Consider the following 26,529-nt stretch of genomic DNA (forward strand, 5'->3'; position numbering starts at 1 on the left):
AAATGGAAAGGAAAAAAAAAAACATAACATATTTTTTCATATTTTAAAAATAGAATGATATTTAGTTTTTTCGGAAAGGCCGATTGCCAGTCTTCCACCTTCCATTGTTGGGAAGTGCAGCACCCGGGCCTGGAGAGAGAGAGAGAGCGACGGAGGCAACAGCCGGCCATCTTCACCACCCACCTTCTGCCATGTCCTCTTGCGTACGCCGGATTCCTCTAACAGGGCCTTTCATCTTCTTCTTCTTCATCTTTTTCCGTTCTCCCGCGCTTGCTTCTGAGTCGGATCACAAGGTACGCAATTTCCTTATCTTTTGAGCTCATCTACCAAACTCTGCACACCAATGAATTGGCCACTTGATCTCCAAGACCTTCCCGTCCTTCCTCCATTTCTCTTTGGATTCTTTATGTCAGATCCGTGCACATTTTGATGCTTTTGCCGCCGTTTGATTGGTTTCGGGTTTTTGACATTAGTCTCTATTGCCGTTTTATATTTTGTCATTTTGAATGTGTTTGTGTTAGCGCTCTATTGCTGGACTGCCGTATTGAATCTCATTTCTGTTTTCACATGTCCATTGGTGTTTCTCACGTTCTAATTTAACCCGCGAACTGTCAATTTGCGGCGGAGGTAGGCGTATATAAGAATATTTCTTGAACTATCCAGCTGATATTGGTTCGACGGTGTCCAGATCAAAGCAGCAGGAACGGAGTCTTTAGCAGTGATGAAGGATTCTTCACGAGTGTTCTTTTTTTTTTTTTTTTTAATTCCATAAGTTTTTTTAATCCAAACCAAGGGGCCAACTGCTGCAGTTAGACAATTAATTTATTTTGTTCAGATCCAAACTTAGCGTTAAGTCAGTCTGCCGCGAAATCTGTTTACACCTTTGCACAATCGTAGTTGGTCATATGATAAGACACGCTCTTTTTCCTGCATAAATTCATCAGTATCCTTTTTATTTGTTCTTAGATTAAATAAAAATGGGTCTTATAGCAGTTCTCAAATAATTTGAATTTGAACCTCTATATGTTATATCCCAGCAACGTTGTAAAGGTACCTTTTCCAATATATATTTATTTCCCGTAGTTTTACAAGGTTCTGTTATATAGATTCCATGCTGTTCGTCTGAGCTGGCATTTTCTTTATGTAAAAGAAAGAAGTTCTCCAAAGATCCTGATACTTGCAAAAGACAACAACTTTGATTCTTTTTTTAATTCATGCACTCCCGGTCTCCCAATAACTTTTTGAACGTCACGTTTAGCTAGCTGGATAACATGGTCAACGTGATTATTCTTTTTTGTTTTAGTTGTGTTTTAGTGACATCTCCTCCAGCAATTTGTTTGCATAGTGTATATTGATTAAGATGCTGCTTGATATCGACCTTGTCTGTTTTTCGTTTAGTTTAAAGTTTGTGAAGTTTTTTAGTGCTTAAGATTCTAATTCGAGTTGCTTACCCTCCCTTCATAATCATTAATTGCAGTATCAACCAGGGGAATCAGTTGTTCTCTGGGTAAACAAAGTTGGCCCTTATAATAATCCACAAGAAACATATAATTACTATAGCCTTCCATTTTGTCACCCATCTGGGGAATCTGCTCACAAATGGGGTGGTCTTGGTGAGGTCCTTGGTGGAAATGAACTTATTGACAGTCGGATCGAATTAAAGTTTCAGAGTATGCAATATTTCGTGTTATGCTAAATCTGATAAGCTAGACATGGCTATACAGTTTGCTCATTAATATTTTCATGTTGCAGGAAATGTGGACAGAACTACCATTTGTCATCTTGATCTTGATGAAACAACGGTTAAACAATTCAAGGATGCAATCAAGAGCAGTTACTGGCTTGAATTCTTTATGGGTACGATCTGTATAATGTTTTATAGCTATGCTAACACATACATAATTGATTGAATGGTGATATAATTCACTTCGGAAAATTTATTTAAATTGAATTTATCTGTCCATCACAACCTTATTTGCTTGTTGAGGAATAGGCCAGTTAGTTAAACATCTTAATCACTTTCAATTAGAACAATGGAAATTAATTGTCCTAACTTTTCTTTTACTACTAACAACGACATAAATTGGTAAAAGGTGTTTCATCAAATTTCTTTTTAATCTCATTAAAAAAGGTAGAAGGGTACCTAATCGTAGTGACTTAACTCTTCATTGGACTAGATTTGCCCTTCAGCCTAGGTGCGATTTAAAATTCATTGGAGACCAGCTCAGAAGAATTTCAATGTTAGACATAAGGAGAGGAGGATATATAGAAGTGAACCTTGCTCGTCATAACTGAACTAAAGCAAGACCGCTTTCAATATTGTTGATCTCCTTTTCTTATTGGCAATAGATTTTTATCTCATATTAGTTTAACTTCATAATGAATTACAACAACTCGATGACCATTTTGATTTTGATGGTAAGCCTTAGGACTCATGTGTAAGTGATTTTGATGAGGGAGTTATCCTTACAATAGTTTGACACATTGTTAAAAGCAAATCCTATTTTTAAGTATGGTTTCTATTTGATCCTTAGATTTCAAAATTTTACTATATTACCTCTGAGTTTTGAGTTTAGTTTCCATTTGGTCCTAGGTTTCAAGATTTTACAATGCTCATGTGATAATACTTACTTTTAGTCATTTGTCATTTGTGTTCATTTTCTATTAATTAACTTAAAAAAATTAAATTAAGTATGATTAAATTGGTTTTTGTTAAATTTTTGTCACTATTAATTTAAAAATTCCACATCATGATTAAATTATTTAGTTGAAAGTTAACATCAAAGGTCAAAGGTGAGCATTTGTCGGTAAAATCTTGTAACTTAGGGACTAAAATGGAAACTAAACTCAAAGGTCAAAGAAAAAAATATAGTGTTTTGAAACATAGGGAACAAATGGAAATCAAACTCAAAATTCATGGACCAAAAAGATATTTATTTCTTCAAATAAGTAACATGTTACCTCACTAGCTTATAAGCATAGACATTATGGGCTTGGGATGCTCCTCCCCCAAGGAACAAATGGAAATCAAACTCAAAATTCATGGACCAAAAAGATATTTTTTTTTCTTTCAAAGAAAAAACATGTCCCCCCCCCCCCAGATAGACACTCTCAAGTTTTTCCATGACATCTCAACGTTGTATTCTTTGGCCCAGAAAAAAAAATTATTTGACAGTTAGGTAATAAGAAATGAGCAGAATGTGTTTAACTGGACCTTTACTTCAATTAGCAACAAACTGCAGTTTACAATCAATTGTTTCTTTTGCCTCTTTTCTTTTCCTCCAGGTTATATCTAGTTGTAGCCTTGTGATCTTGATTCTTTATTGTAAAACTGACTCTTGTTTTATGTATATGTTTTTTTCTTATTCTTTTCATGCCAAATACAAGTTCAGATGATCTGCCTTTATGGGGTATGTTCTCTGCCTGCTGCAGTTTGTTCAATTGGAGAGTTCTTAAATTAGTTGATGGCTTGCTGAAATTTTGTTTTGCACTGTTTAGGCTTTGTTGGAGAGCTGCATTCAGACAAGAATAGTGAAGATGAAAAACATGTTCTGTACACTCATAAGAATATTATTGTTAAATACAACAAAGACCAGGTTTGTGAAAGTTCAAACTTTATACGGACTTTTATTGTGGTACTCGGTTAATTGATTTATAACAGCTAAAATTTTGTCCTGTAGATTATTCATGTGAATCTTACTCAAGAAAGCCCAAAGTCCTTGGAGGTTGGAAGATCTTTGGACATGACATATTCTGTCAAATGGATACCTACCAATGTCACTTTTGCCCGCCGCTTTGATATCTATTTGGATTATCCATTTTTTGAGCACCAGGTATTCTATTGAATTTTAATAAATTTAACCTTTTATCTATTAACTTCTCATCCTGTTCAATTGTAAAAAGGTCATCTCAACAGTTTTAATCAACTTCTCATTTTTACTAAATGCTAAGTTTGCCTGAAAAGGAAAGTCGGCATTCTTCAGAAAATAAAGAAGAAAAATCTTGTCCAAAAAGTGTTCAACTTCTATGTTTGGATTCCCAAACAGAATACCTTTCTCTCTTGTGCAGTATCTTCGCTCTTCTGGTCATATTTACGTTCATTGTGCTTGTGTTTCCGTTTTAGTTATGTAGCTACTTTGCTTGGCTCTCTCTGTTCTATTTTAACCAAGTATGGCATGTGTTTGAATGTGCAGATCCATTGGTTTTCTATTTTTAACTCCTTCATGATGGTCATCTTCCTTACTGGTTTGGTGTCAATGATATTAATGCGGACTCTTAGAAATGACTATGCAAAATATGCTCGGGAGGATGATGATCTGGAGACTCTGGTGATATTCCCTTGCTTTTTTGATCTCTTTCTTTCTTTATATATCTATTTATATCTGTGTGTATACTTGTATATTTATGTTTTCACGTATGCATAGATGTATATATATCTGTTTTTTTTAATATAAATTTTTGCTCCATGTTTGAGAAAATATTGATCTCTTATCAATTCTTTGTGTGTGCATATATTTTGTTTTCAGGAACGGGATGTCAATGAAGAGTCTGGCTGGAAGCTTGTTCATGGAGACGTTTTTAGATCTCCTCGTGGTCTAGTTATTCTTTCAGCTGTTGTGGGCACAGGTGCTCAGCTTGCAGTACTTGTTCTTCTCGTTATCTTATTGGCAATTGTTGTAATGTTGTATGTCGGGTATGTAATATTTTGCCTTTTTATTATAGTTTGTACATTTTCTTTACAACGAAGCCAGCATACTTATTGAATTAATAACCATGCAATGTCAAATCTCTCTTGTGCCTTCTCTTTGATTTCATTTCATCTCTTCTTTGTCATGTTTTTCTTGCAACGGTTCCATTTTGATGCAGGAGGGGGGCAATTATCACAACTTTCATTGTATGCTATGCACTTACATCATCTCTATCAGGTTATGTGAGTGGTGGAATGTACTCACGCCATGGTGGTAAGCATTTTATCTACTAATTTTCCTGTTATCCTTCTTTATACTTCAATATATGCTTGAGTATGGTTGCTTATGTGGTTATTTCTTATGTTACATTCCATCATCAGGTAAAAGTTGGATAAAGTCGATGATCCTCACAGCCTCTCTATTTCCCTTCACATGCTTTGGAATCGGCTTCGTTTTGAACATGATTGCTGTATTCTATGGTTCTTTAGCAGCTATTCCATTTGGCACCATGGTCGTTGTTTTTGTCATTTGGGCTTTCATTTCTTTCCCTCTGGTACTTCTCGGTACAGTTGTTGGAAGAAACTGGAGTGGCACTGCAAACAACCCTTGCCGTGTGAAGACCATCCCTCGTCCAATTCCTGAGAAGAAATGGTACCTCACGCCGTCTGTGGTCTCATTGATGGGTGGATTGTTGCCCTTTGGCAGCATCTTCATTGAGATGTATTTTGTCTTCACATCTTTCTGGAATTACAAGGTGAAGTGCCCTGTTTTTGTGTGCATGTGGTTGGTTAATTGTGAAAATAGCAAGTTATTAAGTGCAATAGTATGATGAACTTGTCAATTATAGCAATTGATGAGGTGCCAAGGGAATCCACAAAAATTGTCCCAATTAGGTAGAATAAAAATAGGCCTACAAAATTATGTAAAGGATAGAAATAGTGCACCTGCATAACCCAAACATCTAAGTCAAATTCTGAATTTCTTCCATGACTGCGCTTTATCTTATAATACTCTTTGGTTCATTCCTACCCAAACCTCTCAAGCAGGCACCCTCATAGAGTTAAACCAAATGACCTTGGGACTTGACTTTGTAGTCATGACCATGAAGACAACGCAGAAAGTATAGTTTTGAATCTATCTGCATGTAAATTGAACATGATCTGTGATACAATTATGCGATTATCCGTCCAAGATGTTTGTAATTTTCTATTACTTGAATGGCTAAAGATAACAACTATTTTTACATATAATTGTTGCAAGAACCCATACATCAATTTTCTTTTTGGTTCTTCCTGTCTAAATTTTTTCGAGACTTCTTAGGATTGAGAGTAACAATGATTTTTCCAGAAGAAAGATAGGCTAAGTAGAAGGTTTTTGGATTGTTTACGTTTACAGCACACTGTTTTATGCTGGAGTATATCCCATCATTTTTCTGATACTTACTTGATCTTTATTATAGAATTTGATTGGAATTGCTTCTCTCAAGGTCTCTTGTTAGGTTGCGGTGTTGCTCAATGCTCACTCCGTTTGCTTCGTTTTTGTATTTTTGAGCAGTAATGTATTGTGGTTTCTTATCACAAGAAATAACGACCGAAAAAATTATTTGACGTTGCTGGTGTTGGTGGAAATAGTTGCATAAATTTATTGGAAGTGTCACAACTGATTCATCTCGTATCGAACATGATTTTTACAGTTATAACATTCTATTCTTGTCAGCAGGTGTACTATGTCTATGGCTTTATGCTGCTGGTTTTTCTGATTCTCATTATTGTTACTATTTGTGTCACAATCGTTGGGACATACTTCTTGCTCAATGCTGAGAACTATCACTGGCAGTGGACTTCTTTCTTCTCTGCTGCATCAACCGCTGTTTATGTGTACTTATACTCAATATACTACTACTATGTTAAGACAAAGATGTCAGGCTTCTTCCAGACCAGCTTCTATTTTGGATATACCTTGATGTTCTGTCTTGGATTAGGAATTTTATGCGGTGAGTTGTTGCATACTTCTCTAAATTTCAGCAACTTTTTGAATCCGCTTTTATATCTTCTGTTTTCTAAATTACATGTTCTATAAATGATTTTTACTTCCACTACAGACTGCTGTGAACTTCATACTCGTTGACATTTTTTTGATTGCCTCTGGTATTCTTTAAGATGAGCATGTTTCTTTAGCACGGTATCGATTGAACCCGGTTGATTAATATTCTGAATGTGCAGGAGCTGTGGGCTACCTTGGCTCCAACTTGTTCGTGAGGAGGATCTACAAAAACATCAAGTGCGATTAGGGGTTGATACAAGAGAAAAGAAGACCACACTTAGCTTCACTTTCCGCTTCATCGTGTCGATGTTGTTTCGAAAATCGTGAGAGGAAGCGATTGTATCATATAGCAGGCAGGAGATGTCTTCTTGCAAACGCCTGTTGGATTGAACTCACAGGGTTAGTGTTTGTGGGTGCATGGTTTTTATGCATTAGGAGTGCCCAATTTTGTTCTTTTTTTCTTTTGTGATTCACATTTCCTCGGCTGTAAGTGATATCTCGGTCATGAGAAGGGCAGAGATTGTTTCTTTTTAAGGCTTAGAAAGGTTATATATTCATTTTTTCATGCCCTCCCTCTACACATCTTTGCCCATTTTTTGGACACAAAGCTCCACTGGAAGGAGTTTCCTTGTGCTTAACTTTACTTCAAACAGAACTCACATGTTTTAAAAAAAAAATTGTTTTTTCTTTCCCTAAATGAGTTATTAAGGATTCTTCGATCAATTTTCGTTACATATATACATTTCCTTCTTATGTTCATTTCGTTTAGAACACTATTGTGTTGGTCATGGCGAGGGGTAGCCCCGACTTTCGTAGGTCCTTGGTTCGACGGGTACACATTTCTATCCATTTCTATAGAGAAAAGGGGAAGCTGACAGCGCTTTTTCAACGTTTTAGAAGGAGGAGACGGAGCTTTTATCTCAAACCATCTCCTTACTGCGCGTGCACACACACAAAAAGAAAGCATTGCACCATATTAGGTTGCCTAATAGGGAAAACTAAGGCCTTACCTTTACAAAGGGCGCTCCATGGCTTGACTAAGAGTTTCGAAAGGAGAGGGGCTAAGGAAGCTGCTTGACCGACTCTTCTTCCTCCTCTTTTCTTGCGAAAGCATTTCCTCTTTTCCTGTCCTAAATTAATATTGATTTCAATTTTTATTCACTTTTGGAACACTTTAATTTATTTATTAATTTGTTAAAATATAGTTTAATTGAGTTAAAATTAACCATACAAATATTTAAATACTACCATTATTGTACAAAAAAGGGGAAAAAAGAAAAAAAAAACAAGAAAATGCCAATCATATTGAAGTTGAAAGAATTAAAACGGCGTCGTTTAAGATCAACGAGGACCCTCTGTCGCCTTTATACTTCATCCAAAACCCTTCAGAAAATATTTTCCCCAAACCCTCGGTTCTTTGTCCATTCCGACTACCGTCTCGAACCAGTTATGGCAGTGCATTCACTTCGTCTCCGCCGCACCTTGTCCGCTCTTTCCGTTTTCCACCGCCATGTTTCTTCGACTTCGGCCGTATCTACTCAAACTAGCCTCTCTCTTTTATTTACTTCCCCTGTTTCACTATCAAAGTCTCCCGCCATGATCTCACCATGTTGGCCTCTGAGATCATCGTCAATGGCGCTCTCTTACCGGTCATCGTTTGGGAGCAATACCGAAGATGACAAGATAGGGCCCGATACAATACTGTTCGAGGGCTGCGATTACAACCACTGGCTTATCACCATGGAATTCCCTAAGGACCCTAAACCCACTCCTGAGGAGATGGTTCGGACCTACGAAGAAACCTGTGCCAAAGGCTTGAATATAAGGTTTTATTTCTTTTCGACTTTTGTTAAAGCATGAGTTTTAGAACTTACATCCTGCCTCTCTTGCCTCCTTACTCGCTACACGAGAGGCGCAACTTCGTTTGAGTTGTCTCTTCAATTATTCATGTCATTATATTTTGGAATCATTTGAATTTTGACTGTTCTGATTTGCATTTTCTCCTCATTTCATTTTTATGATTGATAAAGTGAAGATATCTCGGTGTGGCTATGCATACTTCTGGTAGGAAATCTATATGCCACTCCCAAGATTATTTAGGATGGATAGTTTTGTTCCTTTACAGTTTTCTGTCGCAACGCAGATGCTGCTGATATGAAATGACTCCAAACTATTTTTTATTGAATATTAACGAGTAAACCTGAGTTAGATATATATCTATCATCACTCAATTTCTTCTATTCTGGTCTCCTAAGTAGCACTATTTTCTCTGTAATATGCTTCCTTCATCATCCTGAATCAAATACTCTCTGAAGTTAACGGGAATTTGATATATTATTTAAAGCAAGAGAGGTGGTGTAACTGTCCAACCCACCCACCATTAGCAGATATTGTTTTCTTTGCGCTTTCCTTTTCTGGCTTCCCTTGAAGTTTTTTAGAACGTATCTACTAGGGAGAGGTTTCCACATCCTTATAAAGAAGATTTCGTTCTCTCTCCAACCGATGTGGGATCTCACATTTCACTCCCCTTGGGAGCCCAGCGTCATCGCTGGTACACCGCCCGATGCTTGGCTCTGATACCATTTATAACGGTCCAAGCCCACTGCTAGCAGATATTGTCATCTTTGGCCTTTCCCTTTCGAGCTTCCCCTCAAGGTTTTTAAAACGCCTCTACTTGGGAGAGGTTTCCACACCCTTATAAGCTTCGTTCCCCTCTGCAACCGATGTGAGATCTCACAGGTGGAGGTTTCATTTCTCATCCTATGTTTTTTTGTTGTTGGTTGGAGTGTGTAGGCTGGCTTAGTTGATGGAATGTTCATGGTATTATTTATTAATATATGGTAGTATTATGTTACCCACTGTGGACTTGACCAGTACTGAAAAGGTTAAGCTATTATAATTCATATATTTAGGTTATGAGATCAAGTTTTAATGCTACCTCAGGATATTTATCCTCTGGTTTTCTTAACCTTTAGATATCCTATTATAAGATTAGTTATCATGTTAATGCAGGTAACTTGGCCTTTAACACCCATGGATCTTAAGTTGGTGTATTTTCTGTCTTACCAACCATGGCATGCTTCAAGAGAATCTTGCTTTTGTAGCCATCGCATGATCTTATCACATTCTTTATTCTAACTATGTTCACGACAATTTTTACCTTTTTGTTGAAATTTGAACTGATTGAAGCTGCTGTAGCTTAGTATTTTGAGATGATTAAATTGGGAAAAATTGTGCCTCTGTTTAACATTCTTTCCCCAAACCATGAACAGTGTGGAAGAAGCAAAAAAGAAAATGTATGCTTGTAGTACAACAACGTATCAGGGGTTTCAAGCTGTAATGACAGAAGAAGAATCAGAAAAATTTCGCGGTAGTTGCTAAAGACATTTACTTTTCCACCATTCAGATATCATGTTCCATGCTGATTTTCCATATTTATTTTTCTAGGTTTACCTGGTGTTGTGTTTATATTGCCTGATTCTTACATTGATCCTGTAAACAAGGAGTATGGAGGTATGCAAATTTCCAAATTGACAATGACTAATGTGGGGGGTATATTAAATGTGCCATTTCTTTCTTTGAATTTGCTACTTTATTTTGTAATCATCAGGAGACAAATATATTGATGGAACAATTATACCAAGACCACCGCCGGTTCAATATGGGAGGCAGGGGGGAAGGTATCGTGAACGGAACAGAAATCCCGATCAACCGAGATATGATAGGGGGAATAGACCAGCACCGAATTGGCAAGGTAATGCATCCTTCGGTCAACAGGGTTCTATGCAAGGAGATGGACGCAACTTCGGGCCTTCACAGAACTATACACCACAAGGTCCACCCCAAAATTATGGCCCCCCTGGGGCTGGAGAAAGGAGAGATCCTTCACCTATGAACAATTATGCTCCTGAAGGAAGAGATCCCTATCAGGGAGGAGGAAGAGGTCCAATGACTTCTAATCAAGGAAACTACAACCAATGGGGGCAGGGAAGTCATAACCATGATGTGCAAGGAAATTACCAACCCCAAGGAGGAGCGCAGAGAGATTATGTACCGCCACCGGGCCAGGGTAATTCTGGTAATGGTTTTAATCCTGCACAGGGTGGAGCTCATGGGCAAGGCGGATATCATGGCCATGGAACAGGAACGCCTTATGGTCAAGGACAGAGTCATGGATCTTATCCAGGCTCGACCGAAAGAAACATGCAAGAAGAACAACGAAACTACACTCCTGGTGGACAAACATGGAACAACAACCAAGTAAGGCATTTTATAATACAGCAAACACTAAATAGTTTGGTCCATTCATTTTTCTTACAATGCTAGAATTGGTTGTTAGTAGATAGTTGTCTCTCTCTGGAAAACCACTGAACCGAACGTCGATGAACGCCGTTTATTCTCACTGAGTTACATGAATATGTGCTTTAGAGTTCCATTTTAACAACGACATCTATTGATTTTTTGCAGGGGAGATTTTGAATATTTGATGTGAAGAGACTTAAGAGGAAGGAACCATGAGGCACTCCATTTGTCTCTCGTGTTTCTTGTAGGAAAACAATTAGGGGAAAGCTTTTAGAATTTGTTCTTGTGATGATTTTGCAGGTCTTGTGTTGGGTTATTTTCTTTGCTGTTAGGCTTGCTTCTTCTCCCTCATGGATGTCGTCTTGGAGAACCACTTTCTTTTTATTGCCATGGCTATCATGAAATTTACTTATATAAATTTTGTCTGTTGATTACACTTTATTCTTATAAAGCTGAAGCTGTTTATTTTTTTATAAGCACTTTAAACTAATCCAATATGTCACCGAAAACCAAGTTCTATGTGGAGTGTAGTTTTTTCTTTTTTTAAATTTATTATTATAGAAGATAACACTTTTATAGATTGAATTTGATTCACACTATGCTTTTAGGTTGAAATGTATCCAAATTTATTGAAAATTTACATTTTGTATAAATATATATTATTTTTTTATTTTTATTTAATTTCATAATTATTTATTTTTCAACTAACTCTTTAAAATAATATTTAATTATTTGGAACACAAATTTTAAAATAAAACATTTGAAAAAAGAAATATTTTATAAACTAACATTTTATTTTTATTAAACACAAAAATTTAAATAAATAACTTAAATCAGCTTAATCCAAAAAGTTTTAGGGTTTTTAGGGTTGAATTGGGCAAGTTTGTGAAAATTTACAACCAAAACAATTATCTTGTCTCATCCCAACCCACTACCACTTTGGTCGGTCTTTTTCTTTCACTTGTTTCTTTTTATTGTTAGCCGATTAATTGCGCAAGTCACCAGATGATGATCAGAAGGTTGTGATTTGACTCCCACTGTGGTTGGTCTTCTTCCTTTTTATCTACTTATTTCTATTTATCGTTTATCGAGTCATTGCCGAGTCATAAGACAATGAACAAATGATTGCATAGGAATTAGCGTGTTTGACTTCGGACTAGAAGATTGTAGGTTTGACACCAACTATGGTTGGTATTCTTCTTTTCTATTTCACTTATTTTTATTTATCGTTTGTCGATTAATTACGCAAGTTTGCCATTAACTTTAGCAGCACCATCTGCGAGTCATAGACAATGAACAAATGACCGCATGGTGTAGTGGATTAGTGCGTTTAACTTTGGATCAGAAGGTTGTGGGTTTGACTTCCATTGTGGTCGGTCTTCTTCATTTTTTCACTTATTTTTCTTTATCGTTTGACAATTAATTATGCAAGTTCGCAACTAACTGTAGCACCACCATCCACGAGTCACAAGATGATGAACCAATGACTGCATAGCGCAGTGGATTAACGCGTCTGACTTCGGATCAGAAGGTCATGAGTTTGACTCCCACTGTGGTCAGGTCTTCTTCCTTTTTATTCACTTATTTTTTATTTATCGTTTGTCGATTAATTACGCAAGTTCGCCACTAACTGTAGCAGCTCCATTTGTGAGTCACAACAATGAACAAATGACTGCATAGCGTAGTGGATTAGCACGTCTGACTTCGGATCAGAAGGTCGTGGGTTCAACTCCCACTGTGGTCGTTGGTCTTCTTTCTTTTCATTCACTTATTTTTATTTATCGTTTGTCGATTAATTACGCAAGTTCGCCACTAACTGTAGCAGCACCATCCGCGAATAACGAAATGACCTCATTGCGTGCATAGTTCTCCACTAACTGTAGCAGCATGATCTGTGAGTCACGAGTTGCATAGCGTAGTGGATTAGTGCATCTAACTTTGGATTAGAAGGTCGTGGGTTCGACTCCCCATAGTGGTTGATTTTTCTTCTTCTTTTTTATTCACTTATTTTTATTTATTCTGCAAGTCACAAGACAACAAATAAATGATTGCATAGTGCAGTGGATTAGGACTTCGGATGGTCATTAATTATGCAAGTTCGCCACTAATTGTAGCAGCACCATTTTCGAGTCACAAGACGACAAACGAATGATTGCATTGCGTAGTGGTTAGCGCGTCTGACTTTGGATTAGAAGGTCATGGGTTTGCCTCCCACTTTGGTCGTTGGTCTTCTTTTTTTTCAATCACTTATTTTTATTTATCGTTTGTCGGTTAATTACGCAAGTTCGCCACTAATTGTAGCAGCACTATCTGTGAGTCACGAGACAACGAACAAATGACCGCATAGTGTTTGGATTAGGGAATCTGACTTCGGATCACAAGGTCATGGATTCAACTCCCTTTATTTATCGTTTGTCGATTAATTACGCAAGTTAGGCACTAGTTGTAGCAGCACTGTCCGCGAGTCACAGTGTCGGAATGCATTAGCGCGTCTGTCTAACTTCCTTTTTTTATTCACTTATTTTTATTTATCGTTTGTCGATTAATTACGCAAGCTCGCCACTAACTGTGGCAGCACCATCCGCGAGTCACGAGATGATGAACAAATGACCGCATAGTGTAGTGGATTAGCGTGTCTGACTTTGAATCAGAAGGTTGTGGGTTCGACTCCTCCTGTGGTTGTTTCTGTTTTTTCTTTTCAATCACTTATTTTTAAGTTCGCCACTAACTGTAGTAGCACCATCCGCGCGTAACGAAACAATAACGAAATGACCGCATAGCGCAGTGGATTGATTTTTATTTATCGTTTGTCGATTAATTATGCAAGAGATGTACTAGTGCTACTATTTATCAAGAAAGCACGGCACACTCTATATATCTCCTCTGTCGTCTACAAGGGGAACAGCTTAGCTGACAGCACAGCGTGTTCGCCATCACACCGGCGGGTGCATTGGCCTTACCATAATAGGGCCGAGAAGTATGACCCTTCGATTAGAACGCCCCATATCTCGTGACACGCTGAGCGTGACATTTCCTTTTAGTTAGTCCGGCTAACTACCTAACCCCAAAATGCATTCTGATTAGCGCGTCTGACTTCGGATCAGAAGGTTGTGGGTTTGACTCCCACTGTGTGGTCGGTCTTTCTTCCTTTTTATTTATCGTTTCTCGATTAACTACGCAAGTTCGCCACTAACTTCTGATTCGAAGTGGATTAGCGCAGTGGATTAGCTGACTTTGGATCATAAGGTTGTGGGTTCAACTCCCACTGTGATCGTCAGTCTTCTTTCCTATCAATTTCTTGTTTTTATTTATCTTTTGTCGATTAATTATGCAAGTTCGTCACTAGCTGTAGCAGACCATCCACGAGTCACGTGACAACGAACAAATAATCGTATAGTGCAGTGGATTAGCGCGTCTAACTTCGGATCAGAAGGTCGTGGGTTCGATTTCCATTGTGGTCGTCGGCCTTCTTTCTTTTCATTCACTTATTTTTATTTATCGTTTGTCGATTAATTACGCAAGTTCGCCACTAACTTTAGTAGCACCATCCGCGAAAGCGTAGTGGATTAGCACGTCTGACTTTGGATTAGAAGGTCATGGGGTTGATTGACTCCCACTGTGGTCGTCGATCTTCTTTCTTGAGCTCCATGTTTTTTTAATTATCGTTTGTCGATTAATTATGCAGGTTCGCCACTAACTTTAGTAGCACCATCCGCGAGTAACGAATAATAACGAAATGACCGCCAAAGCGTAGTGGATTAGCGCGTCTGACTTTGGATTAGAAGGTCATGGGTTTGATTTAGGACCCTGTTAAATCATGATTCCGGGCCGTTCCTATGTCATGCGCGTCTGACTTTGGATTAGAAGGTCATGAGTTTGATTGACTCCCACTGTGGTCGTCGGTCTTCTTTCTTGAGCTCCATGTCAGAACCCTGTTAAATCATGATTCCGAGTCGTTCCTATGTCAGGGTCCTAACTCATAATCACATAGTGTATACGATAATTTCCCTTATGAGTGTTCTGTCCAAGGAGTGAAAGTGAATAAGTTTCATATGTTAACCAATCATATGTGTAAGTTTCATCAAACTTGAGCGTTCCTTATAGATTCGTTGAAAAAAATCGAAAGAAACAAAGGTTTTTCACATAAAGATTTGGGTGCCTCCATGAGGGTCTACTCGACAAGGTTGAGGGAATCATAGGATTCATGGGTATCGATATCATGGACCGCTATGGTTAGAACGCTCAAGTACTTACACTTTTCCCCCTTTGGGCATATGATCGTTAACAGGAACTTTATGGTTCCGTACCTTGTGAAAGGGTTTTCACCATAACCTATGTCGATAACGTGGGTGAAATTTTATCCTATAAGGTACCATATTTTACACCCGTGCGTTTCATTAAAGGTTTTTCAGAATTTAGTCTTTAACGCTCATAGGAACTTAGGTATCATGTGTTTGAAGCGAAGATGAATCTTACACATATGATTGGTTAAAATACTAAGCGCCAATTTCGCTTCCGGAACATTTGGAGTAGCAGTCCATTCTACTAATTCCGATTATTCCATAATTCCTCATTACACATACCTTTGTTTCCTGTCGAGTAACCTTAAAATATGAAACTCCCCGGATAGGGTGTATAATGGACAGTTTTGTATACAATCCCATGGGCACGAATAACTCTCGCTTCACATTCCGGGCCTATCGACAAGGGAGGAAAATATGGAAGAAAAGTTGATCATGGATGACTATCCGTTTATTCACTTTCGCAAGCGGGTCATTTTGCAGTGAAATTCTATAGGTGTTAACATATGAACTTTTTTCCCCTTTGAGACAGGGTCGTTAACTCGATCTGAAAAGTTGTTGGTTAGTTTTAGTATCATACCATATCGACTAAAGATTGTCCTAGTGACAATCATTATAATGACGAAAGTTGTATTCTCATGGAAAGATCTAAAATATGATACGAAAATATAATTGACTTGGTTATGTGAAATACGAAATCGAGTTAATTGGAGGCATGGAGGAAAAGTTCATATGGTTAACACCTTCAGCAGAGGGACGTTAAAATATGTCACCAACCCTATGGTAAGGGTGTGGATCGGGTACCCTATCTTGGAAATTCGTATGGTAGGGTCAAAGTGACCCAGTACTTTGTTACAACCCTGGAATATAGGTACAGGGCCGAATCATCGGCTCTATTACTCGATACCTAAAGTTTAGACAGCGGGCATATGGGACAGGGTTGACGTCTTGAGGTCTTATCGACAAGAGTAAATGATTTTTTTTTCTTCCATATTTTAAGCTTAGGACAATCTTTAGTCGATATGGTATGATACTGAAAGAAGAAAACAACTTTTCAGATCGAGTTAACGACCCTGTCTCAATGGAGAAAAAAGTTTCTATGTTAACACATATGGAATTTCACTGCAAATATTATCTTGAAGTGAAATACCTTTGACTCACTCAAGACATACCAATCATATTTTAAGCTTGATTCTTCTAACATAATGATTGTCCTTAGTATTTTAACCTCAACATATGGAACCTTTGAGGGTCTACTCGATACCGGGGAAAAAGCCTCATACCATCGGATGAATCTTACACGACCCTATGGAACCCTGCCTCAAATAGGGTTCCTATGACAATGGTACATGATTTGACAGGGTATGATAGGGTTAACATTAGGTTGTTTTCATTGACACACCATATGGTTAAAACAAATCATATGTGTAAGTGATATTGATATTACGAACCGTCCATGTTACCTATGATTACAGGACGTCATATGTTAGGTCCTGATTGGGATTAGCGCGAGTAAATGTTTTTTTCTTCCATATTTTAGTCTTAGGACAATCTTTAGTGGATATGGTAAGATACAAAAACGAGAAAACAACTTTCGGTCTTCTGTCTTTTCAATCACTTATTTATATTTGTCGTTTGTCGATTAATTACACAAGTTTGCCACTAACTTTAGTAGCATCATCCGCGAGTAACGAATAATAACGAAATGACCGCAAAGCGTAGTGGATTAGCGCGTCTGACTTTGGATTAGAGGGTCATTTCCCACCGTGGTCGTCGATCTTCTTTCTTTTTATTCACTTATTTTTTATTTACCGATTAATTACGCAAGTTTGCCATTAACAGTGGCAACACCATCTGCAAGTCAAGGGACAACAAACAAATCACCGCATAGTGCAGTGGATTAGCGTGTTTGACTTTGAATCAAAAGGTCGTGGGTTCGACTCCCACTATGATCGTCAGTCTTCTTTCTTTTCATTCACTTATTTTTTATTTATCGATTAATTACGCAAGTTCGCCACTAACTGTAGCAACACCATCTGCAAGTCAAGGGACAACTAACAAATGACCGCATAGCGCAGTGGATTAGCGCGTCTGACTTCGGATCAGAAGGTCGTGGGTTCGACTCCCATTGTGGTCGTTGGTCTTTCTTCTTTTTATCGACTTATTTTTTATTTATCGATTAATTACGCAAGTTCGCTAGTAACTGTAGCAGCACTGTCTGCAAGTCAAGGGACGATGAACAAATGACCGTATAGCGCAGTGGATTAGTGCGTCTGACTTTGGATCAGAAGGTCGTGGGTTTGACTCCCACTGTGGTTGTCGGTCTTCTTTCTTTTTATCGACTTATTTTTTATTTATCGATTAATTACGCAAGTTCGCCACTAACTGTAGCAGCACCGTCTGCAAGTCAAGGGATGACGAACAAATGACCGCATAGCGCGGTGGATTAGCGCGTCTGACTTCGGATCAGAAGGTCGTGGGTTTGACTCCCACTGTGGACGTCGATCTTCTTTCTTTTTATCGACTTATTTTTTATTTATCGATTAATTACGCAAGTTCGCCAGTAACTGTAGCAGCACTGTCTACAAGTCAAGGGACGATGAACAAATGACCGTATAGCGCAGTGGATTAGCGCGTCTGACTTCGGATCAGAAGGTCGTGGGTTCGACTCCCACTATGGTCGTCGGTCTTCTTTCTTTTTATCGACTTATTTTTTATTTATCGATTAATTACGCAAGTTCGCCACTAGCTGTAGCAGCACTGTCTGCAAGTCAAGGGACGATGAACAAATGACCGCATAGCGCAGTGGATTAGCGCGTCTGACTTCGGATCAGAAGGTCGTGGGTTCGACTCCCATTGTGGTCGTCGGTCTTCTCTCTTTTTATCGACTTATTTTTTATTTATCGGTTAATTACGCAAGTTCGCCACTAGCTGTAGCAGCACTGTCTGCAAGTCAAGGGACGATGAACAAATGACCGTATAGCGCAGTGGATTAGCGCGTCTGACTTCGGATCAGAAGGTCGTGGGTTCGACTCCCATTGTGGTCGTCGGTCTTCTCTCTTTTTATCGACTTATTTTTTATTTATCGGTTAATTACGCAAGTTCGCCAGTAACTGTAGCAGCACTGTCTGCAAGTCAAGGGACGATGAACAAATGACCGTATAGCGCAGTGGATTAGCGCGTCTGACTTCGGATCAGAAGGTCGTGGGTTCGACTCCCATTGTGGTCGTCGGTCTTCTCTCTTTTTATCGACTTATTTTTTATTTATCGATTAATTACGCAAGTTCGCCACTAACTGTAGCAGCACTGTCTGCAAGTCAAGGGACGATGAACAAATGACCGTATAGCGCAGTGGATTAGCGCGTCTGACTTCGGATCAGAAGGTCGTGGGTTCGACTCCCATTGTGGTCGTCGGTCTTCTCTCTTTTTATCGACTTATTTTTTATTTATCGGTTAATTACGCAAGTTCGCCAGTAACTGTAGCAGCACTGTCTGCAAGTCAAGGGACGATGAACAAATGACCGTATAGCGCAGTGGATTAGCGCGTCTGACTTCGGATCAGAAGGTCGTGGGTTCGACTCCCATTGTGGTCGTCGGTCTTCTTTCTTTTTATCGACTTATTTTTTATTTATCGGTTAATTACGCAAGTTCGCCAGTAACTGTAGCAGCACTGTCTGCAAGTCAAGGGACGATGAACAAATGACCGTATAGCGCAGTGGATTAGCGCGTCTGACTTCGGATCAGAAGGTCGTGGGTTCGACTCCCATTGTGGTCGTCGGTCTTCTCTCTTTTTATCGACTTATTTTTTATTTATCGATTAATTACGCAAGTTCGCCATTAGCTGTAGCAGCACTGTCTGCAAGTCAAGGGACGATGAACAAATGACCGCATAACGCGGTGGATTAGCGCGTCTGACTTCGGATCAGAAGGTCGTGGGTTTGACTCCCACTGTGGACGTCGATCTTCTTTCTTTTTATCGACTTATTTTTTATTTATCGATTAATTACGCAAGTTCGCCAGTAACTGTAGCAGCACTGTCTGCAAGTCAAGGGACGATGAACAAATGACCGTATAGCGCAGTGGATTAGCGCGTCTGACTTCGGATCAGAAGGTCGTGGGTTCGACTCCCACTATGGTCGTCGGTCTTCTTTCTTTTTATCGACTTATTTTTTATTTATCGATTAATTACGCAAGTTCGCCACTAACTGTATCAGCACCGTCTGTAAGTCAAGGGACGATAAACAAATGACCGTATAGCGCACTGGATTAGCGCGTTTGACTTCGGATCAGAAGGTCGTGGGTTTGACTCCCATTGTGGTCTTCGGTCTTCTTTCCTTATATTGACTTATTTTTTATTTATCGATTAATTACGCAAGTTCGCAACTAACTGTAGCAGCACCGTCTGCAAGTCAAGGGACGACGAACAAATGACCGCATAGCGCAGTGGATTAGCTCGTCTGACTTCGGATCAGAAGGTCGTGAGTTCGACTCTTACTGTGGTCGTCGGTCTTCTCTCTTTTTATCGACTTATTTTTTATTTATCGATTAATTACGCAAGTTCGCCACTAACTGTAGCAGCACCATCTGTAAGTCAAGGGACGATAAACAAATGACCGTATAGCGCACTGGATTAGCGCGTCTGACTTTGGATCAAAAGGTCGTGGGTTCGACTCCCACTGTGGTCGTCGGTCTTCTTTCCTTATTATATTGACTTATTTTTTATTTATCGATTAATTACGCAAGTTCGTAACTAACTGTAGCAGCACCGTCTGCAAGTCAAGGGACGACGAACAAATGACCGCATAGCGCAGTGGATTAGCGCGTCTGACTTCGGATCAGAAGGTCGTGGGTTCGACTCCCACTGTGGTCGTCGGTCTTCTTTCTTATTATCGACTTATTTTTTATTTATCGATTAATTACGCAAGTTCGCCACTAACTCTAGCAACATCATCTGCAAGTCAAGGGACAACGAACAAATAACTGTATAGCGTAGTGAATTAGCGCGTCTGAATTCGGATTAGAAGGTCGTGGGTTCGACTCCCACTGTGGTCGTTGATCTTCTTTCTTTTTATCGACTTATTTTTTATTTATCGATTAATTACGAAGGTTCGCCACTAACTGTAGCAGCATCATCTGCAAGTCAAGGGACAACAAACAAATGACCGCATAGCGCAGAGGATTAGCGCATCTGACTTCGGATCAGAAGGTCGTGAGTTCGACTCTCACTGTGGTCGTCGGTCTTCTTTCTTTTTATCGACTTATTTTTTATTTATCGATTAATTACGCAAGTTCGCCACTAACTGTAACAGCACCATCTGTAAGTCAAGGAACAATAAACAAATGACCGTATAGCGCAGTGGATTAGCGCGTCTGACTTCGGATCAGAAGGTCGTGGGTTCGACTCCCACTGTGGTCGTCGGTCTTCTTTCTTTTTATCGACTTATTTTTTATTTATCGATTAATTACGCAAGTTCGCCACTAACTGTAGCAGCACCATCTGTAAGTCAAGGGACGATAAACAAATGACCGTATAGCGCACTGGATTAGCGCGTCTGACTTTGGATCAAAAGGTCGTGGGTTCGACTCCCACTGTGGTCGTCGGTCTTCTTTCCTTATTATATTGATTTATTTTTTATTTATCGATTAATTACGCAAGTTCGTAACTAACTGTAGCAGCACCGTCTGCAAGTCAAGGGACGACGAACAAATGACCGCATAGCGCAGTGGATTAGCGCGTCTGACTTCGGATCAGAAGGTCGTGGGTTCGACTCCCATTGTGGTCGTCGGTCTTCTTTCTTTTTATCGACTTATTTTTTATTTATCGATTAATTACGCAAGTTCGCCACTAACTGTAACAGCACCATCTGTAAGTCAAGGAACAATAAACAAATGACCGTATAGCGCAGTGGATTAGCGCGTCTGACTTCGGATCAGAAGGTCGTGGGTTCGACTCCCATTGTGGTCGTCGGTCTTCTTTCTTATTATCGACTTATTTTTTATTTATCGATTAATTACGCAAGTTCGCCACTAACTGTAACAGCACCATCTGTAAGTCAAGGAACAATAAACAAATGACCGTATAGCGCAGTGGATTAGCGCGTCTGACTTCGGATCAGAAGGTCGTGGGTTCGACTCCCATTGTGGTCGTCGGTCTTCTTTCTTTTTATCGACTTATTTTTTATTTATCGATTAATTACGCAAGTTCGCCACTAACTGTAGCAGCACCGTCTGTAAGTCAAGGGATGATAAACAAATGACCGTGTAGCGCAGTGGATTAGTGCGTCTGACTTCGGATCAGAAGGTCGTGGGTTCGACTCCCACTGTGGTCTTCGATCTTCTTTCCTTATATTGACTTATTTTTTATTTATCGATTAATTACGCAAGTTCGCCACTAGCTGTAGCAGCACTGTCTGCAAGTCAAGGGACGACGAACAAATGACTGCATAGCGCAGTGGATTAGCGCGTCTGACTTCGGATCAGAAGGTCGTGAGTTCGACTCTCACTGTGGTCGTCGGTCTTCTTTCCTTATTATATTGATTTATTTTTTATTTATCGATTAATTACGCAAGTTCGCCAGTAACTGTAGCAGCACTGTCTGCAAGTCAAGGGACGATGAACAAATGACCGTATAGCGCAGTGGATTAGCGCGTCTGACTTCGGATCAGAAGGTCGTGGGTTTGACTCCCATTGTGGTCTTCGGTCTTCTTTCCTTATTATATTGATTTATTTTTTATTTATCGATTAATTACGCAAGTTCGCCAGTAACTGTAGCAGCACTGTCTGCAAGTCAAGGGACGACGAACAAATGACTGCATAGCGCAGTGGATTAGCGCGTCTGACTTCGGATCAGAAGGTCGTGAGTTCGACTCTCACTGTGGTCGTCGGTCTTCTTTCCTTATTATATTGATTTATTTTTTATTTATCGATTAATTACGCAAGTTCGCCAGTAACTGTAGCAGCACTGTCTGCAAGTCAAGGGACGACGAACAAATGACTGCATAGCGCAGTGGATTAGCGCGTCTGACTTCGGATCAGAAGGTCGTGAGTTCGACTCTCACTGTGGTCGTCGGTCTTCTTTCCTTATTATATTGATTTATTTTTTATTTATCGATTAATTACGCAAGTTCGCCAGTAACTGTAGCAGCACTGTCTGCAAGTCAAGGGACGACGAACAAATGACTGCATAGCGCAGTGGATTAGCGCGTCTGACTTCGGATCAGAAGGTCGTGAGTTCGACTCTCACTGTGGTCGTCGGTCTTCTTTCCTTATTATATTGATTTATTTTTTATTTATCGATTAATTACGCAAGTTCGCCAGTAACTGTAGCAGCACTGTCTGCAAGTCAAGGGACGACGAACAAATGACTGCATAGCGCAGTGGATTAGCGCGTCTGACTTCGGATCAGAAGGTCGTGAGTTCGACTCTCACTGTGGTCGTCGGTCTTCTTTCCTTATTATATTGATTTATTTTTTATTTATCGATTAATTACGCAAGTTCGCCAGTAACTGTAGCAGCACTGTCTGCAAGTCAAGGGACGACGAACAAATGACTGCATAGCGCAGTGGATTAGCGCGTCTGACTTCGGATCAGAAGGTCGTGAGTTCGACTCTCACTGTGGTCGTCGGTCTTCTTTCCTTATTATATTGATTTATTTTTTATTTATCGATTAATTACGCAAGTTCGCCAGTAACTGTAGCAGCACTGTCTGCAAGTCAAGGGACGACGAACAAATGACTGCATAGCGCAGTGGATTAGCGCGTCTGACTTCGGATCAGAAGGTCGTGAGTTCGACTCTCACTGTGGTCGTCGGTCTTCTTTCCTTATTATATTGATTTATTTTTTATTTATCGATTAATTACGCAAGTTCGCCAGTAACTGTAGCAGCACTGTCTGCAAGTCAAGGGACGACGAACAAATGACTGCATAGCGCAGTGGATTAGCGCGTCTGACTTCGGATCAGAAGGTCGTGAGTTCGACTCTCACTGTGGTCGTCGGTCTTCTTTCCTTATTATATTGATTTATTTTTTATTTATCGATTAATTACGCAAGTTCGCCAGTAACTGTAGCAGCACTGTCTGCAAGTCAAGGGACGACGAACAAATGACTGCATAGCGCAGTGGATTAGCGCGTCTGACTTCGGATCAGAAGGTCGTGAGTTCGACTCTCACTGTGGTCGTCGGTCTTCTTTCCTTATTATATTGATTTATTTTTTATTTATCGATTAATTACGCAAGTTCGCCAGTAACTGTAGCAGCACTGTCTGCAAGTCAAGGGACGACGAACAAATGACTGCATAGCGCAGTGGATTAGCGCGTCTGACTTCGGATCAGAAGGTCGTGAGTTCGACTCTCACTGTGGTCGTCGGTCTTCTTTCCTTATTATATTGATTTATTTTTTATTTATCGATTAATTACGCAAGTTCGCCAGTAACTGTAGCAGCACTGTCTGCAAGTCAAGGGACGACGAACAAATGACTGCATAGCGCAGTGGATTAGCGCGTCTGACTTCGGATCAGAAGGTCGTGAGTTCGACTCTCACTGTGGTCGTCGGTCTTCTTTCCTTATTATATTGATTTATTTTTTATTTATCGATTAATTACGCAAGTTCGCCAGTAACTGTAGCAGCACTGTCTGCAAGTCAAGGGACGACGAACAAATGACTGCATAGCGCAGTGGATTAGCGCGTCTGACTTCGGATCAGAAGGTCGTGAGTTCGACTCTCACTGTGGTCGTCGGTCTTCTTTCCTTATTATATTGATTTATTTTTTATTTATCGATTAATTACGCAAGTTCGCCAGTAACTGTAGCAGCACTGTCTGCAAGTCAAGGGACGACGAACAAATGACTGCATAGCGCAGTGGATTAGCGCGTCTGACTTCGGATCAGAAGGTCGTGAGTTCGACTCTCACTGTGGTCGTCGGTCTTCTTTCCTTATTATATCGACTTATTTTTTATTTATCGATTAATTACGCAAGTTCGCCACTAACTGTAGCAGCACCATCTGCAAGTCAAGGGACGACAAACAAATGACCGCATAGCGCAGTGGATTAGCGCGTCTGACTTCGGATCAGAAGGTCATGGGTTCGACTCCCACTATGGTCGTTGGTCTTCTTTCTTTTCATCGACTTATTTTTTATTTATCGATTAATTACGCAAGTTCGCCACTAACTGTAGCAGCACCATCTGTAAGTCAAGGGACGATAAACAAATGATCGTATAGCGCAGTGGATTAGCGCGTCTGACTTCGGATCAGAAGGTCGTGGGTTCAACTCCCACTGTGGTCTTCGGTCTTCTTTCCTTATATTGACTTATTTTTTATTTATCGATTAATTACGCAAGTTCGCAACTAACTGTAGCAGCACTGTCTGCAAGTCAAGGGACGACGAACAAATGACCGCATAGCGCAGTGGATTAGCGCGTCTGATTTCGGATCAGAAGGTCGTGGGTTCGACTCCCACTGTGGTCGTCGGTCTTCTTTCTTTTTATCGACTTATTTTTTATTTATCGATTAATTACGCAAGTTCGCCACTAACTGTAGCAGCACTGTCTGCAAGTCAAGGGACAACAAACAAATGACCGCATAGCGCAGTGGATTAGCGCGTCTGACTTCGGATCAGAAGGTCGTGGGTTCGACTCCCACTGTGGTCGGCGGTCTTCTTTCTTTTTATATCGACTTATTTTTTATTTATCGATTAATTACGCAAGTTCGCCACTAACTGTAGCAGCACCATCTGCAAGTCAAGGGACGACAAACAAATGACCGCATAGCGCAGTGGATTAGCGCGTCTGACTTCGGATCAGAAGGTCGTGGGTTCGACTCCCATTGTGGTCGTCGGTCTTCTTTCTTTTTATCGACTTATTTTTTATTTATCGATTAATTACGCAAGTTCGCCACTAATTGTAACAGCACCATCTGTAAGTCAAGGAATAATAAACAAATGACCGTATAGCGCAGTGGATTAGCGCGTCTGACTTGTGGATCAAAAGGTCGTGGATTTGACTCCCACTGTGGTCGTCGGTCTTCATTCTTTTTATCGACTTATTTTTTATTTATCGATTAATTACGCAAGTTCGCCACTAACTGTAGCAGCACCATCTGCAAGTCAAGGGACAATGAACAAATGACCGCATAGCGCAGTGGATTAGCGCGTCTGACTTCGGATCAGAAGGTCGTGGGTTCGACTCCCACTGTGGTCGTCGGTCTTCTTTCTTTTTATCGACTTATTTTTTATTTATCGATTAATTACGCAAGTTCGCCACTAACTGTAGCAGCACCATCTGTAAGTCAAGGGACGATAAACAAATGACCGTATAGCGCACTGGATTAGCGCGTCTGACTTTGGATCAAAAGGTCGTGGGTTCGACTCCCACTGTGGTCGTCGGTCTTCTTTCCTTATTATATTGATTTATTTTTTATTTATCGATTAATTACGCAAGTTCGTAACTAACTGTAGCAGCACCGTCTGCAAGTCAAGGGACGACGAACAAATGACCGCATAGCGCAGTGGATTAGCGCGTCTGACTTCGGATCAGAAGGTCGTGGGTTTGACTCCCACTGTGGACGTCGGTCCTCTTTCTTTTTATCGACTTATTTTTTATTTATCGACTAATTACGCAAGTTCGCCACTAACTGTAGCAGCACTGTCTGCAAGTCAAGGGACGACGAACAAATGACTGCATAGCGCAGTGGATTAGCGCGTCTGACTTCGGATCAAAAGGTCGTGGGTTCGACTCCTACTGTGGTCGGCGGTCTTCTTTCTTTTTATATCGACTTATTTTTTATTTATCGATTAATTACGCAAGTTCGCCACTAACTGTAGCAGCACCATCTGCAAGTCAAGGGACGACAAACAAATGACTGCATAGCGCAGTGGATTAGCGCGTCTGACTTCGGATCAGAAGGTCGTGGGTTCGACTCCTACTGTGGTCGGCGGTCTTCTTTCTTTTTATATCGACTTATTTTTTATTTATCGATTAATTACGCAAGTTCGCCACTAACTGTAGCAGCACCATCTGCAAGTCAAGGGACGACAAACAAATGACTGCATAGCGCAGTGGATTAGCGCGTCTGACTTCGGATTAGAAGGTCGTGGGTTCGACTCCCACTGTGGTCGGCGGTCTTCTTTCTTTTTATATCGACTTATTTTTTATTTATCGATTAATTACGCAAGTTCGCCACTAACTGTAGCAGCACCA

The 26,529-nt window shown here is 40.0% G+C and overlaps 2 protein-coding genes and 51 non-coding genes across 53 annotated transcripts; all 53 read left to right on the top strand.

Annotated features, from left to right (window-relative positions):
- Positions 1 to 77: 77 nt before the first annotated feature.
- On the top strand, positions 78 to 7,422 carry LOC111458653 (transmembrane 9 superfamily member 1-like). Its single transcript, XM_023101416.1, has 12 exons — positions 78 to 293; positions 1,478 to 1,670; positions 1,753 to 1,857; positions 3,393 to 3,410; positions 3,499 to 3,596; positions 3,681 to 3,833; positions 4,194 to 4,328; positions 4,527 to 4,693; positions 4,867 to 4,961; positions 5,069 to 5,442; positions 6,408 to 6,681; positions 6,911 to 7,422. The coding sequence occupies exons 1-12, from the start codon at positions 192 to 194 to the stop codon at positions 6,976 to 6,978; spliced, it is 1,782 nt and encodes a 593-aa protein (XP_022957184.1). The 5' UTR covers positions 78 to 191; the 3' UTR covers positions 6,979 to 7,422.
- Positions 7,423 to 8,115: 693 nt separating this feature from the next.
- LOC111458771 (multiple organellar RNA editing factor 1, mitochondrial-like) lies at positions 8,116 to 11,506 on the top strand. Its single transcript, XM_023101577.1, has 5 exons — positions 8,116 to 8,557; positions 10,004 to 10,101; positions 10,179 to 10,244; positions 10,342 to 10,991; positions 11,199 to 11,506. Exons 1-5 carry the CDS (start codon positions 8,181 to 8,183, stop codon positions 11,208 to 11,210), a joined length of 1,203 nt encoding a protein of 400 aa, XP_022957345.1. The 5' UTR covers positions 8,116 to 8,180; the 3' UTR covers positions 11,211 to 11,506.
- Positions 11,507 to 12,518: 1,012 nt separating this feature from the next.
- TRNAR-UCG lies at positions 12,519 to 12,592 on the top strand. Its single transcript has one exon. It is a non-coding gene; the product is annotated as a tRNA-Arg (tRNA).
- Positions 12,593 to 12,703: 111 nt separating this feature from the next.
- TRNAR-UCG lies at positions 12,704 to 12,777 on the top strand. The gene has a single exon. It is a non-coding gene; the product is annotated as a tRNA-Arg (tRNA).
- Positions 12,778 to 13,641: 864 nt separating this feature from the next.
- Positions 13,642 to 13,715, top strand: TRNAQ-UUG. Its single transcript has one exon. It is a non-coding gene; the product is annotated as a tRNA-Gln (tRNA).
- A 3,500-nt stretch (positions 13,716 to 17,215) lies between these two features.
- On the top strand, positions 17,216 to 17,289 carry TRNAQ-UUG. The gene has a single exon. It is a non-coding gene; the product is annotated as a tRNA-Gln (tRNA).
- A 108-nt stretch (positions 17,290 to 17,397) lies between these two features.
- On the top strand, positions 17,398 to 17,471 carry TRNAR-UCG. Its single transcript has one exon. It is a non-coding gene; the product is annotated as a tRNA-Arg (tRNA).
- A 108-nt stretch (positions 17,472 to 17,579) lies between these two features.
- TRNAQ-UUG lies at positions 17,580 to 17,653 on the top strand. Its single transcript has one exon. It is a non-coding gene; the product is annotated as a tRNA-Gln (tRNA).
- Positions 17,654 to 17,761: 108 nt separating this feature from the next.
- On the top strand, positions 17,762 to 17,835 carry TRNAR-UCG. The gene has a single exon. It is a non-coding gene; the product is annotated as a tRNA-Arg (tRNA).
- Positions 17,836 to 17,943: 108 nt separating this feature from the next.
- TRNAR-UCG lies at positions 17,944 to 18,017 on the top strand. Its single transcript has one exon. It is a non-coding gene; the product is annotated as a tRNA-Arg (tRNA).
- A 108-nt stretch (positions 18,018 to 18,125) lies between these two features.
- TRNAR-UCG lies at positions 18,126 to 18,199 on the top strand. Its single transcript has one exon. It is a non-coding gene; the product is annotated as a tRNA-Arg (tRNA).
- Positions 18,200 to 18,307: 108 nt separating this feature from the next.
- TRNAR-UCG lies at positions 18,308 to 18,381 on the top strand. Its single transcript has one exon. It is a non-coding gene; the product is annotated as a tRNA-Arg (tRNA).
- A 108-nt stretch (positions 18,382 to 18,489) lies between these two features.
- TRNAR-UCG lies at positions 18,490 to 18,563 on the top strand. Its single transcript has one exon. It is a non-coding gene; the product is annotated as a tRNA-Arg (tRNA).
- Positions 18,564 to 18,671: 108 nt separating this feature from the next.
- TRNAR-UCG lies at positions 18,672 to 18,745 on the top strand. The gene has a single exon. It is a non-coding gene; the product is annotated as a tRNA-Arg (tRNA).
- A 108-nt stretch (positions 18,746 to 18,853) lies between these two features.
- Positions 18,854 to 18,927, top strand: TRNAR-UCG. The gene has a single exon. It is a non-coding gene; the product is annotated as a tRNA-Arg (tRNA).
- Positions 18,928 to 19,035: 108 nt separating this feature from the next.
- Positions 19,036 to 19,109, top strand: TRNAR-UCG. Its single transcript has one exon. It is a non-coding gene; the product is annotated as a tRNA-Arg (tRNA).
- Positions 19,110 to 19,399: 290 nt separating this feature from the next.
- On the top strand, positions 19,400 to 19,473 carry TRNAR-UCG. The gene has a single exon. It is a non-coding gene; the product is annotated as a tRNA-Arg (tRNA).
- Positions 19,474 to 19,581: 108 nt separating this feature from the next.
- On the top strand, positions 19,582 to 19,655 carry TRNAR-UCG. Its single transcript has one exon. It is a non-coding gene; the product is annotated as a tRNA-Arg (tRNA).
- A 108-nt stretch (positions 19,656 to 19,763) lies between these two features.
- Positions 19,764 to 19,837, top strand: TRNAR-UCG. Its single transcript has one exon. It is a non-coding gene; the product is annotated as a tRNA-Arg (tRNA).
- A 108-nt stretch (positions 19,838 to 19,945) lies between these two features.
- Positions 19,946 to 20,019, top strand: TRNAQ-UUG. Its single transcript has one exon. It is a non-coding gene; the product is annotated as a tRNA-Gln (tRNA).
- A 111-nt stretch (positions 20,020 to 20,130) lies between these two features.
- TRNAR-UCG lies at positions 20,131 to 20,204 on the top strand. Its single transcript has one exon. It is a non-coding gene; the product is annotated as a tRNA-Arg (tRNA).
- Positions 20,205 to 20,494: 290 nt separating this feature from the next.
- TRNAR-UCG lies at positions 20,495 to 20,568 on the top strand. Its single transcript has one exon. It is a non-coding gene; the product is annotated as a tRNA-Arg (tRNA).
- Positions 20,569 to 20,676: 108 nt separating this feature from the next.
- On the top strand, positions 20,677 to 20,750 carry TRNAR-UCG. Its single transcript has one exon. It is a non-coding gene; the product is annotated as a tRNA-Arg (tRNA).
- A 108-nt stretch (positions 20,751 to 20,858) lies between these two features.
- TRNAQ-UUG lies at positions 20,859 to 20,932 on the top strand. The gene has a single exon. It is a non-coding gene; the product is annotated as a tRNA-Gln (tRNA).
- A 111-nt stretch (positions 20,933 to 21,043) lies between these two features.
- Positions 21,044 to 21,117, top strand: TRNAR-UCG. Its single transcript has one exon. It is a non-coding gene; the product is annotated as a tRNA-Arg (tRNA).
- A 108-nt stretch (positions 21,118 to 21,225) lies between these two features.
- Positions 21,226 to 21,299, top strand: TRNAR-UCG. The gene has a single exon. It is a non-coding gene; the product is annotated as a tRNA-Arg (tRNA).
- Positions 21,300 to 21,407: 108 nt separating this feature from the next.
- TRNAR-UCG lies at positions 21,408 to 21,481 on the top strand. The gene has a single exon. It is a non-coding gene; the product is annotated as a tRNA-Arg (tRNA).
- A 108-nt stretch (positions 21,482 to 21,589) lies between these two features.
- On the top strand, positions 21,590 to 21,663 carry TRNAR-UCG. The gene has a single exon. It is a non-coding gene; the product is annotated as a tRNA-Arg (tRNA).
- Positions 21,664 to 21,771: 108 nt separating this feature from the next.
- Positions 21,772 to 21,845, top strand: TRNAR-UCG. Its single transcript has one exon. It is a non-coding gene; the product is annotated as a tRNA-Arg (tRNA).
- A 111-nt stretch (positions 21,846 to 21,956) lies between these two features.
- On the top strand, positions 21,957 to 22,030 carry TRNAR-UCG. Its single transcript has one exon. It is a non-coding gene; the product is annotated as a tRNA-Arg (tRNA).
- A 111-nt stretch (positions 22,031 to 22,141) lies between these two features.
- TRNAR-UCG lies at positions 22,142 to 22,215 on the top strand. Its single transcript has one exon. It is a non-coding gene; the product is annotated as a tRNA-Arg (tRNA).
- Positions 22,216 to 22,326: 111 nt separating this feature from the next.
- On the top strand, positions 22,327 to 22,400 carry TRNAR-UCG. Its single transcript has one exon. It is a non-coding gene; the product is annotated as a tRNA-Arg (tRNA).
- Positions 22,401 to 22,511: 111 nt separating this feature from the next.
- On the top strand, positions 22,512 to 22,585 carry TRNAR-UCG. Its single transcript has one exon. It is a non-coding gene; the product is annotated as a tRNA-Arg (tRNA).
- Positions 22,586 to 22,696: 111 nt separating this feature from the next.
- On the top strand, positions 22,697 to 22,770 carry TRNAR-UCG. Its single transcript has one exon. It is a non-coding gene; the product is annotated as a tRNA-Arg (tRNA).
- Positions 22,771 to 22,881: 111 nt separating this feature from the next.
- TRNAR-UCG lies at positions 22,882 to 22,955 on the top strand. Its single transcript has one exon. It is a non-coding gene; the product is annotated as a tRNA-Arg (tRNA).
- A 111-nt stretch (positions 22,956 to 23,066) lies between these two features.
- Positions 23,067 to 23,140, top strand: TRNAR-UCG. The gene has a single exon. It is a non-coding gene; the product is annotated as a tRNA-Arg (tRNA).
- A 111-nt stretch (positions 23,141 to 23,251) lies between these two features.
- Positions 23,252 to 23,325, top strand: TRNAR-UCG. The gene has a single exon. It is a non-coding gene; the product is annotated as a tRNA-Arg (tRNA).
- Positions 23,326 to 23,436: 111 nt separating this feature from the next.
- TRNAR-UCG lies at positions 23,437 to 23,510 on the top strand. The gene has a single exon. It is a non-coding gene; the product is annotated as a tRNA-Arg (tRNA).
- Positions 23,511 to 23,621: 111 nt separating this feature from the next.
- TRNAR-UCG lies at positions 23,622 to 23,695 on the top strand. The gene has a single exon. It is a non-coding gene; the product is annotated as a tRNA-Arg (tRNA).
- Positions 23,696 to 23,806: 111 nt separating this feature from the next.
- On the top strand, positions 23,807 to 23,880 carry TRNAR-UCG. Its single transcript has one exon. It is a non-coding gene; the product is annotated as a tRNA-Arg (tRNA).
- Positions 23,881 to 23,991: 111 nt separating this feature from the next.
- On the top strand, positions 23,992 to 24,065 carry TRNAR-UCG. The gene has a single exon. It is a non-coding gene; the product is annotated as a tRNA-Arg (tRNA).
- Positions 24,066 to 24,176: 111 nt separating this feature from the next.
- TRNAR-UCG lies at positions 24,177 to 24,250 on the top strand. The gene has a single exon. It is a non-coding gene; the product is annotated as a tRNA-Arg (tRNA).
- Positions 24,251 to 24,361: 111 nt separating this feature from the next.
- TRNAR-UCG lies at positions 24,362 to 24,435 on the top strand. Its single transcript has one exon. It is a non-coding gene; the product is annotated as a tRNA-Arg (tRNA).
- Positions 24,436 to 24,543: 108 nt separating this feature from the next.
- On the top strand, positions 24,544 to 24,617 carry TRNAR-UCG. The gene has a single exon. It is a non-coding gene; the product is annotated as a tRNA-Arg (tRNA).
- Positions 24,618 to 24,725: 108 nt separating this feature from the next.
- On the top strand, positions 24,726 to 24,799 carry TRNAR-UCG. The gene has a single exon. It is a non-coding gene; the product is annotated as a tRNA-Arg (tRNA).
- A 108-nt stretch (positions 24,800 to 24,907) lies between these two features.
- Positions 24,908 to 24,981, top strand: TRNAR-UCG. Its single transcript has one exon. It is a non-coding gene; the product is annotated as a tRNA-Arg (tRNA).
- A 110-nt stretch (positions 24,982 to 25,091) lies between these two features.
- Positions 25,092 to 25,165, top strand: TRNAR-UCG. Its single transcript has one exon. It is a non-coding gene; the product is annotated as a tRNA-Arg (tRNA).
- Positions 25,166 to 25,456: 291 nt separating this feature from the next.
- Positions 25,457 to 25,530, top strand: TRNAR-UCG. The gene has a single exon. It is a non-coding gene; the product is annotated as a tRNA-Arg (tRNA).
- Positions 25,531 to 25,638: 108 nt separating this feature from the next.
- Positions 25,639 to 25,712, top strand: TRNAQ-UUG. Its single transcript has one exon. It is a non-coding gene; the product is annotated as a tRNA-Gln (tRNA).
- Positions 25,713 to 25,823: 111 nt separating this feature from the next.
- On the top strand, positions 25,824 to 25,897 carry TRNAR-UCG. The gene has a single exon. It is a non-coding gene; the product is annotated as a tRNA-Arg (tRNA).
- Positions 25,898 to 26,005: 108 nt separating this feature from the next.
- TRNAR-UCG lies at positions 26,006 to 26,079 on the top strand. The gene has a single exon. It is a non-coding gene; the product is annotated as a tRNA-Arg (tRNA).
- A 110-nt stretch (positions 26,080 to 26,189) lies between these two features.
- TRNAR-UCG lies at positions 26,190 to 26,263 on the top strand. The gene has a single exon. It is a non-coding gene; the product is annotated as a tRNA-Arg (tRNA).
- A 110-nt stretch (positions 26,264 to 26,373) lies between these two features.
- On the top strand, positions 26,374 to 26,447 carry TRNAR-UCG. The gene has a single exon. It is a non-coding gene; the product is annotated as a tRNA-Arg (tRNA).
- The last annotated feature ends 82 nt before the right edge of the window (positions 26,448 to 26,529 follow it).

Source organism: Cucurbita moschata, unplaced genomic scaffold (genome assembly GCF_002738365.1).
Source record: "Cucurbita moschata cultivar Rifu unplaced genomic scaffold, Cmos_1.0 Cmo_Scf00021, whole genome shotgun sequence".
Taxonomy (NCBI): Eukaryota; Viridiplantae; Streptophyta; class Magnoliopsida; order Cucurbitales; family Cucurbitaceae; genus Cucurbita; species Cucurbita moschata.